The sequence below is a fragment of the Chionomys nivalis genome, chromosome 11 (assembly GCF_950005125.1).
Source record: "Chionomys nivalis chromosome 11, mChiNiv1.1, whole genome shotgun sequence".
Classification (NCBI taxonomy): Eukaryota; Metazoa; Chordata; class Mammalia; order Rodentia; family Cricetidae; genus Chionomys; species Chionomys nivalis.
Window position 1 is genome coordinate 28,664,847 of NC_080096.1, and position 15,695 is coordinate 28,680,541.

The 15,695-nt window shown below is 40.6% G+C and overlaps 1 protein-coding gene across 11 annotated transcripts in view; it reads left to right on the forward strand.

The window, feature by feature from the left end:
* The window catches only part of Macf1 (microtubule actin crosslinking factor 1), a 345,446-nt gene that overhangs the window by 248,323 nt on the left and 81,428 nt on the right, over positions 1-15,695 (forward strand). For 9 of the 11 annotated variants that reach the window (XM_057784472.1, XM_057784479.1, XM_057784476.1 and 6 more), the window contains 8 exons: positions 708-874; positions 3,570-3,726; positions 6,605-6,722; positions 9,869-9,931; positions 10,923-11,164; positions 12,698-12,827; positions 13,867-14,066; positions 14,714-15,209. In XM_057784472.1, the coding sequence (XP_057640455.1) occupies positions 708-874; positions 3,570-3,726; positions 6,605-6,722; positions 9,869-9,931; positions 10,923-11,164; positions 12,698-12,827; positions 13,867-14,066; positions 14,714-15,209 (1,573 nt within the window). The remainder of the gene's footprint in view (positions 1-707; positions 875-3,569; positions 3,727-6,604; positions 6,723-9,868; positions 9,932-10,922; positions 11,165-12,697; positions 12,828-13,866; positions 14,067-14,713; positions 15,210-15,695) is intronic. The other 2 variants (XM_057784473.1, XM_057784480.1) reach the window with 1 other exon arrangement.

The window sequence follows — 15,695 nt, forward strand, 5'->3', positions numbered from 1 at the left end:
CTAATTATCCAATAGAAACACAACACTTTAGGATTCTTCCTTTATTCCACATTTGTATCTTCCTTTCCTATAGGGAGAATCCTGGGTTCCAACAACCTCATATACTATATAAATAAAATTTTGAAATTGTGCTATTGTTTCTACCACAACACATGCATATTAAATAGAATTGGAGATTTTTTTGTTTGTTTTTGCATGTAAAACTGAATGCAAGTTTGCTTCTGTAATCCCAGTGCTCCTGCAGGGGTATGGGAGGCAAAAACAAAAGAATCCTTGTAAGTTCTTGGGCCAGCTAGCCTGGGCATATGCCGGGGGGGGGGGGGGGGAAGAGTGAAGACCTGCAGTTGAAGATGTCCTGTGACCTCCACATGCACAGTGTGGTATGTGCATGCCCACACTCACACATAAGAACACACAAACTGGGCTGGAGAGATGGCTCAGTGGTTAACAGCATTGCCTGCTCTTCCAAAGGTCCTGAGTTCAATTCCCAGCAACCACATGGTGGCTCACAACCATCTGTAATGAGGTCTGGTGCCCTCTTCTGGCCTACACACAGACAGAATATTGTATACATAATAAATAAATATTTAAAAAAAACACACACACATACAAACCACGACATATATACATACACACACATGCACAGAAAAATTTTTTAAAAAGTAAGATAATGGGTCAAATAATTTAATATGTTGCTTACTCAACAGGAGCTCACTCTGGAAATGGAAGACCAAAAGGAGAACCTAGATACTCTTGAACACCTAGTTACTGCGCTGGGCTCCTCTGGCTTTGCACTAGACCTGTCTCAGCACCAGGACAAGATACAGACACTCAAGAAGGATTTTACAGAGCTGCAGAAGTCAGTTCAAGAAAGGTGAGTGCTCATCAGACTTGGTCATTGATACAGAACTTGTCTTGTCTTGCTGTGAGATGAGATGATCTTACTTCCTTACCATAAAAAGTGGTGTCCAAAACTCTGCTACTGAGCCCATACATCTAAAAGGGCCTCCTTTCCTAGCAGTGGTAGCTTATGCCTTTAATCCCAGTGCTCATGAAGCAGAGTCAGGGACCTCTCTCTGAGTTTGAGGCTAACCTAGTCTACAGAGCTAGTTCCAGAACAGCCAAGGCTACCCTCTCTTTTTTTAGGGGAAAAAGAAAGTTTCTTCTTTAGGTAAGTTACCCAATACACTTCATGTTTATTGGTCTCTATTGTCAGTATTCAGACATCTGTACTGGCCTGACCTTGGAGTATACATCCTCAACTGTAGCCTCAAAGAGCACCTCCTGTGCACATTCACTATGTTTCCCTTTCAAAGGACCCTGCCCACCTCCTATCTCTCTTTCTGTCTGTCTGTCTCTCTCTCTTTTCTCTCTTCTCCCACTCCTATCCCCAGAGGCCAGCCTCCCCTCCCCTTCCCCCATTTCCATTCACTTTCCCCCTATATAAACCCCTCCACCTGAGCTCTGTCACATGGCATCTTTCTCTCATGAGCCACTTCTTTTTTTTATTGCTTTATAAATAATACCATTCAAAATTTCCACTTCCTCCCCTCCTCCCATTTCCCTCCTACTCCCCTAATCACCCTCCCCCTCCAGTCCTAAGAGAGGGCAGGGTACCCTGCCCTGTGGGAAGTCCAAGGCCCTCCCCTCAAGCCACTTCTTTCAAATTACAACATCTATTACTAATTGATTCTTCTCAGTATCAGGTCTGAATGACCAAAAGCCCAGGTCACCCAAAGCAAACAGAACAAATTTGGAATAGTAAGTAGGATTACAACTGAATTTAAAATAAACACCAAAACTAGAGACTTCCTAGATATGATTATGAGTTTTATTCATGGACTGGAGAGGTGACTTAATAGTTAAGAACACTTGCTAGTCTTTCAGAGGACCAATGTTTGGTTGCTAGCATCCACAGTATAATTTCAGGGAATCCAGTGCCCTCTTTTGGCCTCCTTGGGCACATGGTTTACATATAGACTAGCAGACACACACATGTACTTGTCAATGTCTTTTGGATAACGTTAAGTTATTTAAAAGAAACATCTTTTAGCACAGACGCAGGAATGTATGACAAATACTTGCCGATTTTAGTTTGCTGTTAGATTCTCACCATTTCCCATTAGGAGTCCCACGTGGATTTAAGGTCATGAATGAGACTTCTTACTTGGTTTAGATGCAAATGCAATATTGATTTATTGATGACTAGAGGAAAACTTGCTCAAACCAATACTTAGAGCCATGTGTGGTGGCACAGGCTTGTAATCTCAGCCAGCAGGAAGTAGAAACAGAATGATCAGGAGTTCAAAGCCGAACTTGGCTACATATGTAACTAGTGTGAAGCCAGCATAAGCTATAAGAGACCCTGTCTCAAAAATAAATAATTACTTAGTGGCAGATTGAGTGGCTTGGCTGAGGACAAAGGCCAAGAGGGCTTTTTGCCTTCTCAACTGTTGAAGCTACAGGAGAGCCAGGATCTCTGAATTGATCCCTGATATGTCCATTCCTTGGTTTATTTTATTTATGGGCATGTGGAGCCTATGGCCAATCATCTAACTTCCGTGAGCCTTAAATTCAGCGCTCAAGTCAGACTTCTTTTTTTCTCTTCTTTTTTTTTTTTTAAGTTTATTTATTTATTTATCATGTATACAATATTCTGTGTATATGTCTGCAAGCCAGAAGAGGGCACCAGACCTCATTACAGATGGTTGTGAGCCACCATGTGGTTGCCAGAAATTGAACTCAGGACCTTTGGAAGAGCAGGCAATGCTCTTAACCACTGAGTCATCTCTCCAGCCCTTCTTTTTTTTTAAAAAAAAAAAAATTTGTGTGCATTGATTGTTTTCCCTGCTTCTATGTCTATGTGAGGGTGTCATATCTTGACGTTACAGACAGCTGTGAACTTCCATGTGGTTGCTGGGAAATGAGCCCTGGTCCTCTGGAATAATAGCCAGTGCTCTTACCTGCAGCACCATCTCCCCGGCACCAGATTTCTTTCCTAGGACTCGTGTGTGTCTGTGTGTGTGTGTCTGTGTGTGTGCATACACCTGCCTAAGTTTATATTTAACACATATATACATACAGGCCCCCAGAGGCCAAAAGGCAGCTTCTGAAATGAGAATCACAGGTGATTGTAAACCACCATATTGGGAACCAAAGCCAAGTCCTCTGGTAAAGCAGTAAGTGCTGTTACGTCCTCTCTCCATCTCTCCAGCCCTTAAGTTAGTTCTTGAAACAGTTGAACTGTAACAGAGCTGGACTGGAGATCCAAAGGCAGCATTCTTTCCATTGTATCACAGTGCCTAAATAGCAGGCTCCCTTTAGCTTTCTCACTTTCACTTTAGCCTAGAGGAAGATTAAAGACTTCTTTCCCTAAAAATGTCCAAAGAAGGGCAATAGAGTCTCGAGTTTGATGCTTTTCTACATTGTGTGTACAGTCAAACCTTACTATGGAAAGGAAGGGCCCTGTTAGGAAATTGGTACCTAGAGTCCCAGGATGAACCTAATTTTAGTTCAAGTCCATTTTATAAATCTTAGTCTAATGAGTAACACAACATTTTTGTTTACAGAGAGAAAGATGCATCAACTTGCCAGGAGCAGTTGGATGAATTCCGGAAGCTGATTAGAACCTTCCAGAAATGGCTGAAAGAAACTGAAGGAAATATTCCACCTGTAGATACTTTCATGAGTACTAAGGAATTGGAAAAGCAGATTGAACACTTGAATGTAGGTAAACAAAAGGTCTCCAGGAGTCTGGCTAGAGAGTAGTTTGAAAGTGTATACAGACTGAACTCTAGATACAATAGGGGAGGTAGCATGAAAAATCCAATTTATCTGTCCACACCGGAATTCCCTTCTTCACGTGGTTCCAAATGCCTACCAAGAACTGAACATAGCAAAGTTTCTTATTCAAAACCAAAAACAAAGTTAAGCATGGTGACACATGGTTTTAATTTCAAAATTCGGAAATGGAAGTTGGAGAAATTCCTGTCAGCCTATGTTATTTGAAACACGGTTTCCCCAAATCTACCACAGGCTATTTCTTAGGTGCCTTTCATGATATGATAGGAAATTTAAAACACATTATAGAAAAGATTGGTAAAATTCCATTTCTTGAGAAGCTTACATATTTATCTTGTGGTTGAGAATATTATTACTCATGCTTGAGATTTAGAGAGCTTCATATGAGCAGCTGAGCAGACACTGGGTCAGCAGGCTTGGTGAAGAGAGCTAGAACTTGTCTAGTTCATCAGAAGTGAGACACAGGCTGGAAGACCCTTCATGGCTGGCAGCAGTCCTCTGCATTGACTCATACTCACACGGGAGCTGACTAAATAACTGTCGTGTGTTTGTCATTTCTCCCAGCAAAGCTAGCTGAAACAAGAGCAGATGAAAGAGAAAAATCTGGTTAGTTTCATAGAATGGAAGCTAAGAGTATTTGCTGCTAGAATAACCAAAGGAGCCGGCCATGGTGGCACATGTCTTTAATCCCAGCACTTGGGAAGCAGAGGCAGGTGGATCTCTGTGAGTTCGAGGCCAGCCTGGTCTACAAGAACTAGTTCCAGGACAGCTAGGGCTGTTACATAGAGAAACCATGCCTTGAAAAACCAAAATAATAATAATAACCAAGAGGAGAAGAGGAGGTTCCTCAACTTTATTAGTTCATTGGGCCCTTAGTGTTTCAAGAAAAATTTTAATCCTAATACAGGGTTTCTCTGTAGCTTTGGAGCCTGTCCTGGAACTAGCTCTTGTAGATCAGGTTGGCCTAGAACTCACAAAGATCTGCCTGCCTCTGCCTCCCGAGTGCTGGGATTAAAAGCGTGCACTACCACTGCTCAGCTTCCCTGAAAATTCTTAAATATTCTCCATGTCTACACATCATTTTAAGTATGAAACCCTACAATTAAGAGTGATTAGTGTGACAAGCAGTGACTGCCTGCCAGTCTCTTCTTTTTCACATTCACAAGTTGATATCACTCAGTGCTTCCCTCCCCTGGGTCTCCTCTTGTGGCCTCAGAGTTCATTAACTATACATATTTCTATAATAGCATTTATTACATTATAATCTGAACTCATATGTCATAAAATCAGGTATGGAGTCCCAGTTCTCAGAGGCTAAGGCTAAGGCCAGCCTGGGCTACATAGTAAGACACTTTCTTAAAAACCAAAAACGTCCAGGCGAGATGGCACATAACCTTTCATGTCTGTTGTGAGACAGGCAAGTGAGTCTCTGTGAGTTTGAGGTCAGCCTGGTCTACACTGGGAGTATTACACAGCCAGCATTACATAATAAGACCATTTTTGTTGTTATTTTAAAAAAGAAAAGCCAAGCTGGGCATTGGTGGCACACGCCTTTAATCCCAGTACTTGGGAGGCAGGTGGATCTCTATAAATTCTAGATCAGTCTGCTCTACAGGACAGGTGGGACTACACAGAAAAACCCTATTCCAAAAAACTAAAAACAATTTAAAAAAATTAATGAGGGCAGGCTGGAATATGTAAGAACCTCATCTCTCTCTCTCACACACACACACAAAAGAAAAAGGGGAAAAAATCCTAAAATATAAAATTAAATAAATAAGTCAAAAGGGAACTATGTCATATAATCCTCTTGATCCTCACAGAGACTCACTTGCCTGTCTCACAACAGACATAAAAGGTTGGGGTGGTGCCTAGTCAAAAAATATTTGATATATGACCAAATAAAACAGAAGTCTTTGAAAATTTTAGAGTATCATTTTTGCATTTCTTGACTGACTAAGCCAGTATCTTGTAATGGCTGAGTACATAAGCTTAGGATTTTTTGTTCATTTGTTTGTTTCATTCATTCGTTCCTTCCTTTGTTCTTTTTTTGTTTGTTTTTGTTTTGTTTTTATTAATTATATATACAGTGTTCTACCTGCATGTATTCCTGAAGGCCAGAACAAGGCACCAGATCTTATTACAGATGGTTGTGACCACAATGTTAATGCTGGGAATTGAACTCAGGATCTCTGGAGCAGCAGCCAGTGGTCTTAACCTCTGAGACATCTCTCCAGCCCCCTTCCTTTGTTTTTTGAGACAAAGTCTTACTTTGTAACTCTGGCCGCTCTAGAACTCACTTTGTAGACCAATCTGGCCTTGCATTCACAGAGACCCTCCTGCTTCTGCCTCCAAAGTACTAGGATTAAAGGTGTGCACCACTACACCCAGAATAAGCATAGTTTCTTGTCAAAGTGGTACGGGAGTTGCTGCTCAGCAGTTAAGAGTTCTTGTTGCTTTTGAGAGGACCCAGGTTTGGTTCCCAGCACCCACATGGTGTTTCACAACCCTCTGTAACTCCAGTCCTAGGGAATCTAATTCCTTCTTCTGGGATGCACATGGAATGTGTATGTGTTTGTGTGTGTGTATTTGTATGTGTGTGTGTGTGTGTGTGTGTGTGCGCGCGCGCACATGCACGTGGGTATATGTGTGTATATAAATATATATACACATACACATACATACGTGCAGGCAAAACACTCATACACATAAAATAAAATGGTAGGGACTATGTCTGTAACAACTGTCCCTACTGATGAGGAAAAGGCCAGATGTTACATTTACCAATTTGGTTCTTTAACAGGGTCTTCTAGATGACTGGGCAAGTAAGGGGATTCTGGTGAAAGAAATCAGTTGTAAGGGGAGTTCCTTAGAAAATCTCATCATGGAGATCACAGCACCTGATTCCCAAGCTAAGACAGGTGAGTACAGGTTCTTCAAAATGGGATGACTACATGCACCACTCAGCTTGTAGCCCCTGGAGAAGCCTTTTTGTTTAACTAAACTAAAAATCAAAGTTGAATATGGGAAGAAAGAAGCCCCACAAGACCATGTTCTCTTATTCTTACCTGCTTCTTGTCCTGCTAAACAATGCTGCTCCCTTTTCCAAAGTTCGTATATCAGTGAGCCTGATATCATCTTGGGGGCTTTTCCTGTTTTGAGCAATAAAGATTTTTTTGTTTTGTTTTTCAAGACCTGTGCAGGCTGTCCTGGAACTTGCTTTGTAAACCAGGCTGGCCTTGAACTCGCTGAGATCTGCCTGCCTCTGCCTCACAAGTGCTGGGAGGCAGGAGACAGGCGCCACTGCAGGGCCCATGTAGGTTTTTGTTATTGTTGTTTTTCGGGTTTTTTGGTTTTTCAAGATGGAGTTTTTCTGTGTAACAGCCCTGGCTGTCCTGGAACTCACTATGTAGACCAAAATGGCTTTGAAATCACAGAGATTTGTCTGCCTCTGACTGTCAGGTGTTGGAATTAAAGGTTAGAACCATTACACCTGGCTATTAATACTTTAAAGTTAATTATTTCTTTGAACACTCTAGACGTAACATTTCAAAGAACTGATTATGTGTATAGTCTAATATAGGACTTCATATACATTTGCTCTTTGTTATTTCGGTGAAGTAGATTGGGCTTTAATAAAGATATTTTAATGTAGGCTTGAACTCAAGAATTATGAAAAAGGTATTCAGAAGATAGTAAGACATACCCAACTCTGTGGGTCTGGGTTCCCACAGTTTTAAGAAGCTGGTCACGGTGGCACATGCCTGTAATACCAGAACTTAGCAGCTAGAGGGAAGTGAATTCCATAGTTAAGGGTTACTCTCAGTCACCTAGGAGATAAGGCTGTATATAAACTTTTCTCAGAAACAATAGCAACAACTAAAAGAAGTAGTGCTCTAATGTATGAACCTCTTTGTTGGTGAATTATGAGCATGTGGCTAGATTAGTCAGTGACTTATTTCTGTAAATATCCATATAGTAAAAAGCCTTACAGACCATATTCTTATATACCCCTAACACTGAGGCATAAAAGCAGCCATGGACAAAATTTAAATGATGGTGTAGCTGTGTTCCAAATAATGTTTTTTATTTTTAAAAACAGAAAAAGGGCCATAATTGTGCACTGGGCTATGATTTGATGATTTGATGGCTCCTGGTTTAAATTGGTTGTTTTTCATGCTTTTTAAAGTATCTTCGTTAGGAATTTTGTTTATTTGATCGAATAACTGTTTGGGGATTCTAAAGGGATGCTGGGGATTGAACCCAAGGCTTCGTGTGTGTTAGGTGCTAAATGTTAGAAAGACTATTGAATCAGTCTTAATATATAAAAAATTTGAAGTAGTATTATTGGGTGGCTGCTTCATTGTGTAGTATTGTGTTTGGTACCCTATCCATAAAATGTGGTTCATACAATCAAGTAGTTGCAAATGTTGACATATGTTTTTAACAGTTCGCTGTTAGAATACTATTGAATTATACTGAAAATGATGTAGGGGACAGGGGATCATTGTTTTTGAGGTAAGCCACTAAAAAATCTAATAAGGGATTCAATTTTTTTTTAAACACAGAAGACACCTAAAACTAACATTAATGACAAAAGCTACCTCAAAGTTGACATCTTCATGACCCTGAATATTGAGAATTCTGTGATTATACAGTTCTGTCCTAATGAGCATTTGCTTGATCTTTTTTTATATATAACTGGTTTTGTCATGTTCTACATGTGCTATTGCTGTTTTCCTTTGTATAGTACTATGCAGCAGTTTTCATATACAGGTTTCAATATTATAAAACACTAGCAAAAAGCTATGGCCTTTACAATCAACGAGACTGAAAAAATACTTTTAAAAATACACACACACACATACACCTGTTACTGAAATAGCAAGAGCTGTCCGTTCTCCACAAAAGCAGCATGTGTTGATTGTCATAGCAGAAGAAACTGAAGTTGCCCACAGATTAAGACTCACATATGAGTTAGTGATGGTCTTGACCAGGACTCTCTCCTCATCACTAGTCTAGTTTGTTTTCCATGATCACATTATTGCAATGGAAAATGATTTTCTGTTTGTTCCATTTTTAATTGAAAATACATGAAAATTAGTAGTTAAGAAACCTACCTACCAATCTAACAACTACTTTTCAGTTTAATCTTTGATAAAACTTAGCACCACGTAAAGAGTACATAGAGAAGTGTTTCCCTGCCCTCTTTTTGTCCCACCCTCTTTTTATTAGTACCGGAGATAAAAACTAGGGCTTGGTATGTGCCAAGCAAGTGCTTTACCTCTGAGTTATAATCGCAGTCTGATTCTGTCCTTTCGATTCAGCATTATGTCATGAATATTTCTCTTGACTTCTCTAGAATCTTAATAATTCCATAAACTGATTTATACTTAGAAAGGTCTCCAAAATAAAAGGAAGAAATTTAAGAAGAATATAGGTGAAACTGTGGCAATTAGAAACAGGACCAGATGCCCAAGGAGAATTTTTAGAATGCTTACGGGCCATATTTTTCAATGCTTTTATCAGTCTTCTGATAGAGGGAGTAGAGCCAAAAGATGCTGGGAAGAAAAAGATAAGCAATTTCCTAGAGAAACAACATAAGAAGGGCTTTTTAGTAACCCTACTTTTTTTATGTTCGTAATTGTGCTCTGTGCTCACTTTTTTTAAAATGACAGACTCTGATATTAAAGGTAATGTTTTAACTTTATTATAAATCCTTATTCCAAATGTGGCAGATACCATTCTAAAGACTTAGTTGTTTTAGCAATACTTGTTTCCCAAAATCAAGAAAGGTTTCCAGGAATCCAAGGTGAAGATTTAAGATGAATTGTTATTTCTATAGAAAGAGCTATAAATCATACTGCAGAGGAACTGAAATATCACAAGTGACACTTTGTTGCCTGACAGCTAAAGTGACCTGTCTCCATGAGCTGTTGTCTTGTGTTGTGTTAGCTTTCTGATAACCCAAGCTCAAAAATGCAAGCCAGAAAAGAGAAATGCTGTGCCTATATGTATTCCTAACACGTTGGTCTTGCCCTGTTTGTCTCCCTGTCCTTCTGCTCAGGTTCCATACCACCCTCTGTAGGAAGTTCTGTAGGCAGTATAAACGGATACCACACCTGCAAAGGTGAGAACTCATTTCAACAGTGCTTCCTTGATGGGTGTGTCAGTGTTCGTGTTTGCTATGTATGTGTTCCAATATGTGTGAATTAACAGCTGCCAGGAGGGGCATGAATGATGGTGAAAATAATGGCATGAGCCGGGCGGTGGTGGCGCACGCCTTTAATCCCAGCACTCAGGAGGCAGAAGCAGGCGGATCTCTGTGAGTTCGAGACCAGCCTGGTCTACAGAGCTAGTTCCAGGACAGGCTCCAAAGCCACAGAGAAACCCTGTCTCGAAAAACCAAAAAAAAAAAAAAAATAATAATGGCATGAGGATGGTGAAAATCTGGAGAGGATCAATTGTGGTGCCTCCCTGTTGGCTGGCTATAGACTAAACAGGTTGGCATCCTGGAACTAAAAGTTCTGAGCAAAGATACAAGGCCACCAGATCCAGTCAGTAAGGAAAGGTCTTCTATAAAGTGTGTGTGGATCTATGAGTTATAAAGAAGTATTCTAAAGCCAGATACAGGGGTATTAGTCTATAAACCCAGCTCTTGAAGGTAGAGGCAAGACAATTAGGAGTTCAGGCTTTCACTAGCCTTGGTTATATCAGACTATCTCAAAATGAGAAAAGCTAGTCCACCCTCAGTCTCCTGCTGAAATACTGTCAAACTATTTCTCAGCAGCTTGAAGAAGAAGGAGAAGAATGTTCCAAGTTGATTAATCCCAGAAGTATGCTTTAGTGACATCTTATTTCTTTTCCTCACTCTGTCCTTCCCATGTTTATTCAGCATTTTATGGCATGTATCTTTGTATAAAATGCCAAAGCCAGAAAGCAGATTAATAGGGGTTATTTTACTTTGTGTATTTAAGCAGGAACTTCGATGTGATTTGGAGGAAGACAATTACTAGTTGACTAGAAGAATTAGGAGAGGTGCTTATCCTGACAAATCATTTGGGAATGAGAAATGAAGGGGAGCAGGATTACCAATCTCATTGTTTTTTCTCTGATACTAGATCTTACAGAAATCCAGTGTGACATGTCTGATGTAAATTCAAAGTATGAGAAACTGGGAGAAGTCCTTCGAGAACGCCAGGAAAGCCTTCAGACTGTCCTCAGCAGAATGGAGGAGGTTCAGAAAGAAGCAAGCTCTGTATTACAGTGGTTAGAATCAAAAGAGGAAATTCTGAAAGCCATGGATGCCTCTTTGTCTCCAACCAAGACAGAAACAGTAAAAGCCCAAGCAGAATCTAACAAGGTACCGTGTTTACTAGTGAGCTGCATTCCAGCAGTACGGGTGCTCCTACAGGTGCTCCTGTCCAGTCTTAGGACTGAGCCTGAATGGAGACAGTTCCTGACTGTGATTGGCGGTATGTTAGCCCTCATTTTTAAACACACCTCACTCAAGTCTCCTTGAGAATTTTTGTTACCTGTTGTTATAATTCAGATTCGAAACGGGGAAAAAAAGACATGTTTGCAGAAAGAGAAGTGATCCCCCCCGCCCTCCACATTATCAGCTCATTGAGAATCGAGTCTTATATACCATGTAATGCTACCAGAGAGCTAAGCCTTTCTCATTTATGCATCCTTACAATTATAAGGAGAACCTAAAAAAAATTGCCTATGTATTTATTCTTAAGATTGAAATGTAAAGAGCTGGAGAGATGGCTTAGCAGTTAAAAACACTGATGCTCTTGCAGAAGACCCAGGTTCAGATACCAGCACTCACATAGTATCTCACAACCATCTATAACTGGTTGCATGGGATCCAGCTTCCTCTTCTGGCTTTCTCTGGCAACAGGCACATATGTGGCACATATAAATACAGCAGACAAATACTTGTTTACATAATAATTTTAGTGTTTTAAAAAAATTGAGGGGCTGGAGAGATGGCTCAGTGGTTAAGAGCATTGCCTGCTCTTCCAAAGGTCCTGAGTTCAATTCCCGGCAACCACATGGTGGCTCACAACCATCTGTAATGAGGTCTGGTGCCCTCTTCTGGCCTGCAGACATACACACAGACAGAATATTGTATACAAAATAAATAAATATTTAAAAAAAATAAAAAAAGGCTGGGCCGGGCGATGGTGGCGCACGCCTTTAATCCCAGCACTCGGGAGGCAGAGGCAGGTGGATCTCTGTGAGTTCGAGACCAGCCTGGTCTACAGAGCTAGTTCCAGGACAGGCTCCAAAGCCACAGAGAAACCCTGTCTCGAGAAAAAAAAAAAAAAAATTTCTTACAAAAATTTTCTCCAAAATTTTAAATATCCCAATTGAGTATGGCATGTCAGCTCTCCAACTACCAAGATATTGCCATAATCTTAATCTTATCTTGGCACTTCCAATTAATAAGAAGTGATGGTCCCTACTTAGTTGAGTTTTATTGACATGTTGTGCTTAAATGAACTCAGATCTTGTCACTTTCATTGTAGAGTCAATACTGAAGCTAAGTTCATGAAACAAGCCATACACAGGGCCAGAACAAGTGAGGCTTCCCACTCAGTCTCCCACTCATTTCTACCACACACAAAGCCGTGTTTCTGCTCCCAGAATCTTTTTTTTTTTAAATATTTATTTATTATTTATTATGTATACAATAGTCTATCTGTGTATATGCCGAAGGCCAGAAGAGGGCACCAGACCTCATTACAGATGGTTGCTAGCCACCATGTGGTTGCTGGGAATTGAACTCAGGATCTTTGGAAGAGCAGACAATGCTCTTAACCACTGAGCCATCTCTCCAGCCCCTGCTCCCAGAATCTTATGGTATGTATGATATACTTTCTTCTAGGCTTTCCTGACTGAATTGGAACAGAATTCCCCTAAGATCCAGAAAGTAAAGGAAGCTCTGGCTGGATTACTGAGGACATATCCCAACTCAAAAGAAGCAGAAAACTGGAAAAAAATGCAAGAAGAGCTCAGTAAGTCATCACAGTAATGTTTTATACTTAAAATATCTTGTCTCCAAAGCAAATTGAAAATTTCAGTACCCCCTGTAAAGCTGGAATTAGTTTTAATTAACTTTTGAAAGCAAGCAAAGGCCTGTCTCTGTCTCTCTAGGACCAGAAAATGACCTGGGTAGGGAAGATTTTAGAAATTAAATCAACAGAAATCTGGTTTTCTAGGACAAGTCAAGCTGATAGTCTGCTCTGATCAGAAGTTTAAGAGAATATTGAGGATAAAAATGAAAGTGGGAAGTGGTGGCCCACACCTTTCTTTATTCCAGCACTTGGTGGTAGAAATGGGTAGTTCTCTGTAAACCTGAACCAGCCTGGACTGTATAGCAAGTTCTAGTCCAGTCAGGGCCACAGAGGAAGACCCTGTATCAAAAAAGAAAACAACAAAACAAACCTGGGGTTAGAGAGCTGGCTCAGTGGCTACAGCACACCCTGCTCTTTTAGTGCACCAGAGTTCAGTTTCCAACAGCCATGCTAGGCAGCTCACAGACTTCTGTGACTCAAGTTCCATCACCTCTGGCCTCTGAGGAGTACTGCATTCGTGTGCACAAACCCACACACTGACATATATAATTAAAATTAAATTAAAAGAGAAATGGGAAGTAATCTAATAAAGAGATAAGTAAATTGTGTGTTCATAGTATTTGACTACACATAATTTAGGTGGATATTTGTTACAAAGATTTCTTTTAATGAAAAGAATATATATTTTATGTATATAATTGCATATCTAATTAATAATAACACAAGATAATTTATGTAATTCATTCTTATAGCCTGTAGGGGACAGGGTGTTTCCATTCACTTTCATCAGTGTAGTTTCTTGTTACTACCAGGCCAATGAATATAGAACTATTTGTATTACTTTAGTTCTTAAATATTTTTAAGGTTATTTTTAATTTTTAAAAATGTCGAATAATGGCTCTTATGTCATTTCCTGTTGTATATTAGGAGTACAGCTTAGAGACCAGGCCAACGGCATTCTCTCATTTCCTCTCAACAGATTCCCGATGGGAAAAGGCCACCGAGGTTACTGTGGCTCGCCAAAAGCAGCTAGAGGAATCTGCAAGCCATCTGGCCTGTTTCCAAACTGCAGAATCCCAGCTCCGCCCTTGGCTGATGGAGAAGGAATTGATGATGGGAGTTCTGGGACCCCTATCTATTGACCCCAACATGTTGAATGCACAGAAACAGCAGGTCCAGGTGAGCAATGTAGATTAACACTTAGAGCAAAGAAATGGGTATCATGGAATCTGGATTTGAGTGCTTCTTCTGGTAAGTGGATTCCATTACCCAGACAAGGTTCTCTTTCCTCAGATTTGTTTGTGTTTTGTTTTGTTGACACAGGGTTTCTCTGTGTTACCTTGGCTATCCTGGAACTCACTTTGTAGACCAGGCTGGTTTTGAACTCACAGAGATCCCCCTGACTCTGCTTCCCAAGTGCTGGGATTAAAGGAGTGCACCACCATAGCCCAGCATATTAAGCAATTCTTTTTTTTTTTTTAATATTTATTTATTTATTATGCATACAATATTCTGTTTGTGTGTATGCCTGCAGGCCAGAAGAGGGCACCAGACCTCATTACAGATGGTTGTGAGCCACCATGTGGTTGCTGGGGATTGAACTCAGGACCTTTGGAAGAACAGGCAATGCTCTTAACCTCTGAGCCATCTCTCCAGCCCCCTAAGCAATTCTTAAGATAATGCTACATCATCTTAGTAATCTGGTCCCTGGAGTTTTATGGCTTATTTTCAAAATGGACTGGCACAATTCAAATTCAGTTTTTGTTTGACACTGCTTTTAGATCTGTTTTCTCTGTCTAAACATCTCTGTGTCATTTCTATTTCAGTTTATGCTGAAGGAATTTGAAGCACGAAGGCAACAGCATGAACAGCTGAAGGAGGCAGCTCAGGGCATCCTAACAGGGCCTGGAGATTTCTCTCCATCCACCAGCCATGTGCAGAGAGAACTCCAAAGCATCAATCAGAAGTGGGTTGAGCTCACTGACAAGCTTAACTCCCGTTCCAGCCAAATTGATCAAGCTATTGTTAAAAGTACCCAGTACCAAGAGTTGCTCCAGGACTTATCAGAAAAGGTGAAAGCGGTCGGACAGCGACTGAGTGGCCAGTCGGCCATCAGCACCCAACCTGATGCTGTAAAGCAGCAACTAGAGGAAACCAGTGAGATTCGGTCTGACTTGGGACAATTAGACAATGAGATTAAGGAGGCTCAGGCACTGTGTGATGAACTCTCGCTGCTCATTGGTGAGCAGTACCTCAAGGATGAGCTGAAGAAACGTTTGGAGACAGTTGCCCTGCCACTCCAAGGCTTAGAAGAGCTTGCAGGTAAGCTGAAGTGAGAATAGCAAAATAATAGCACAGCTGGCCAAGACTTTAGGGTGACCCTTAAGTCACTTTTTAGGGTTGGCATAATGTCTAGCCTTATTTCCAGTAATCATGAGAGCTGTTGTGGTTATTATCCATTGAGCACTGGCATCTGTGGAGCTCCACATAACTGAACACAGTCCTGGAGATAGAAACTCTAACATTACATCAGCTAGCCTGCAGGTGCTCGTGTCCAAGCATGCACTGATGGATGGATGAGTTCTATACACACTTTAGCTGAAACACTTGTTTTCTGTATGTTGTTGATGGGCATGCATAGCCTTGACCCCATTATGCAAAGTTATAATGTATTTTGCAATTTTTAAGTTTTTCATTTTTAATTTTATCATTGCTTACATGTAGTATCTGTAGAGACCAAGAAGGGGTGTCTAAACCCCTGGAACTAGAGTTACAAGGAGATGTGAGCTGCCATGTTGGTACTAGGAA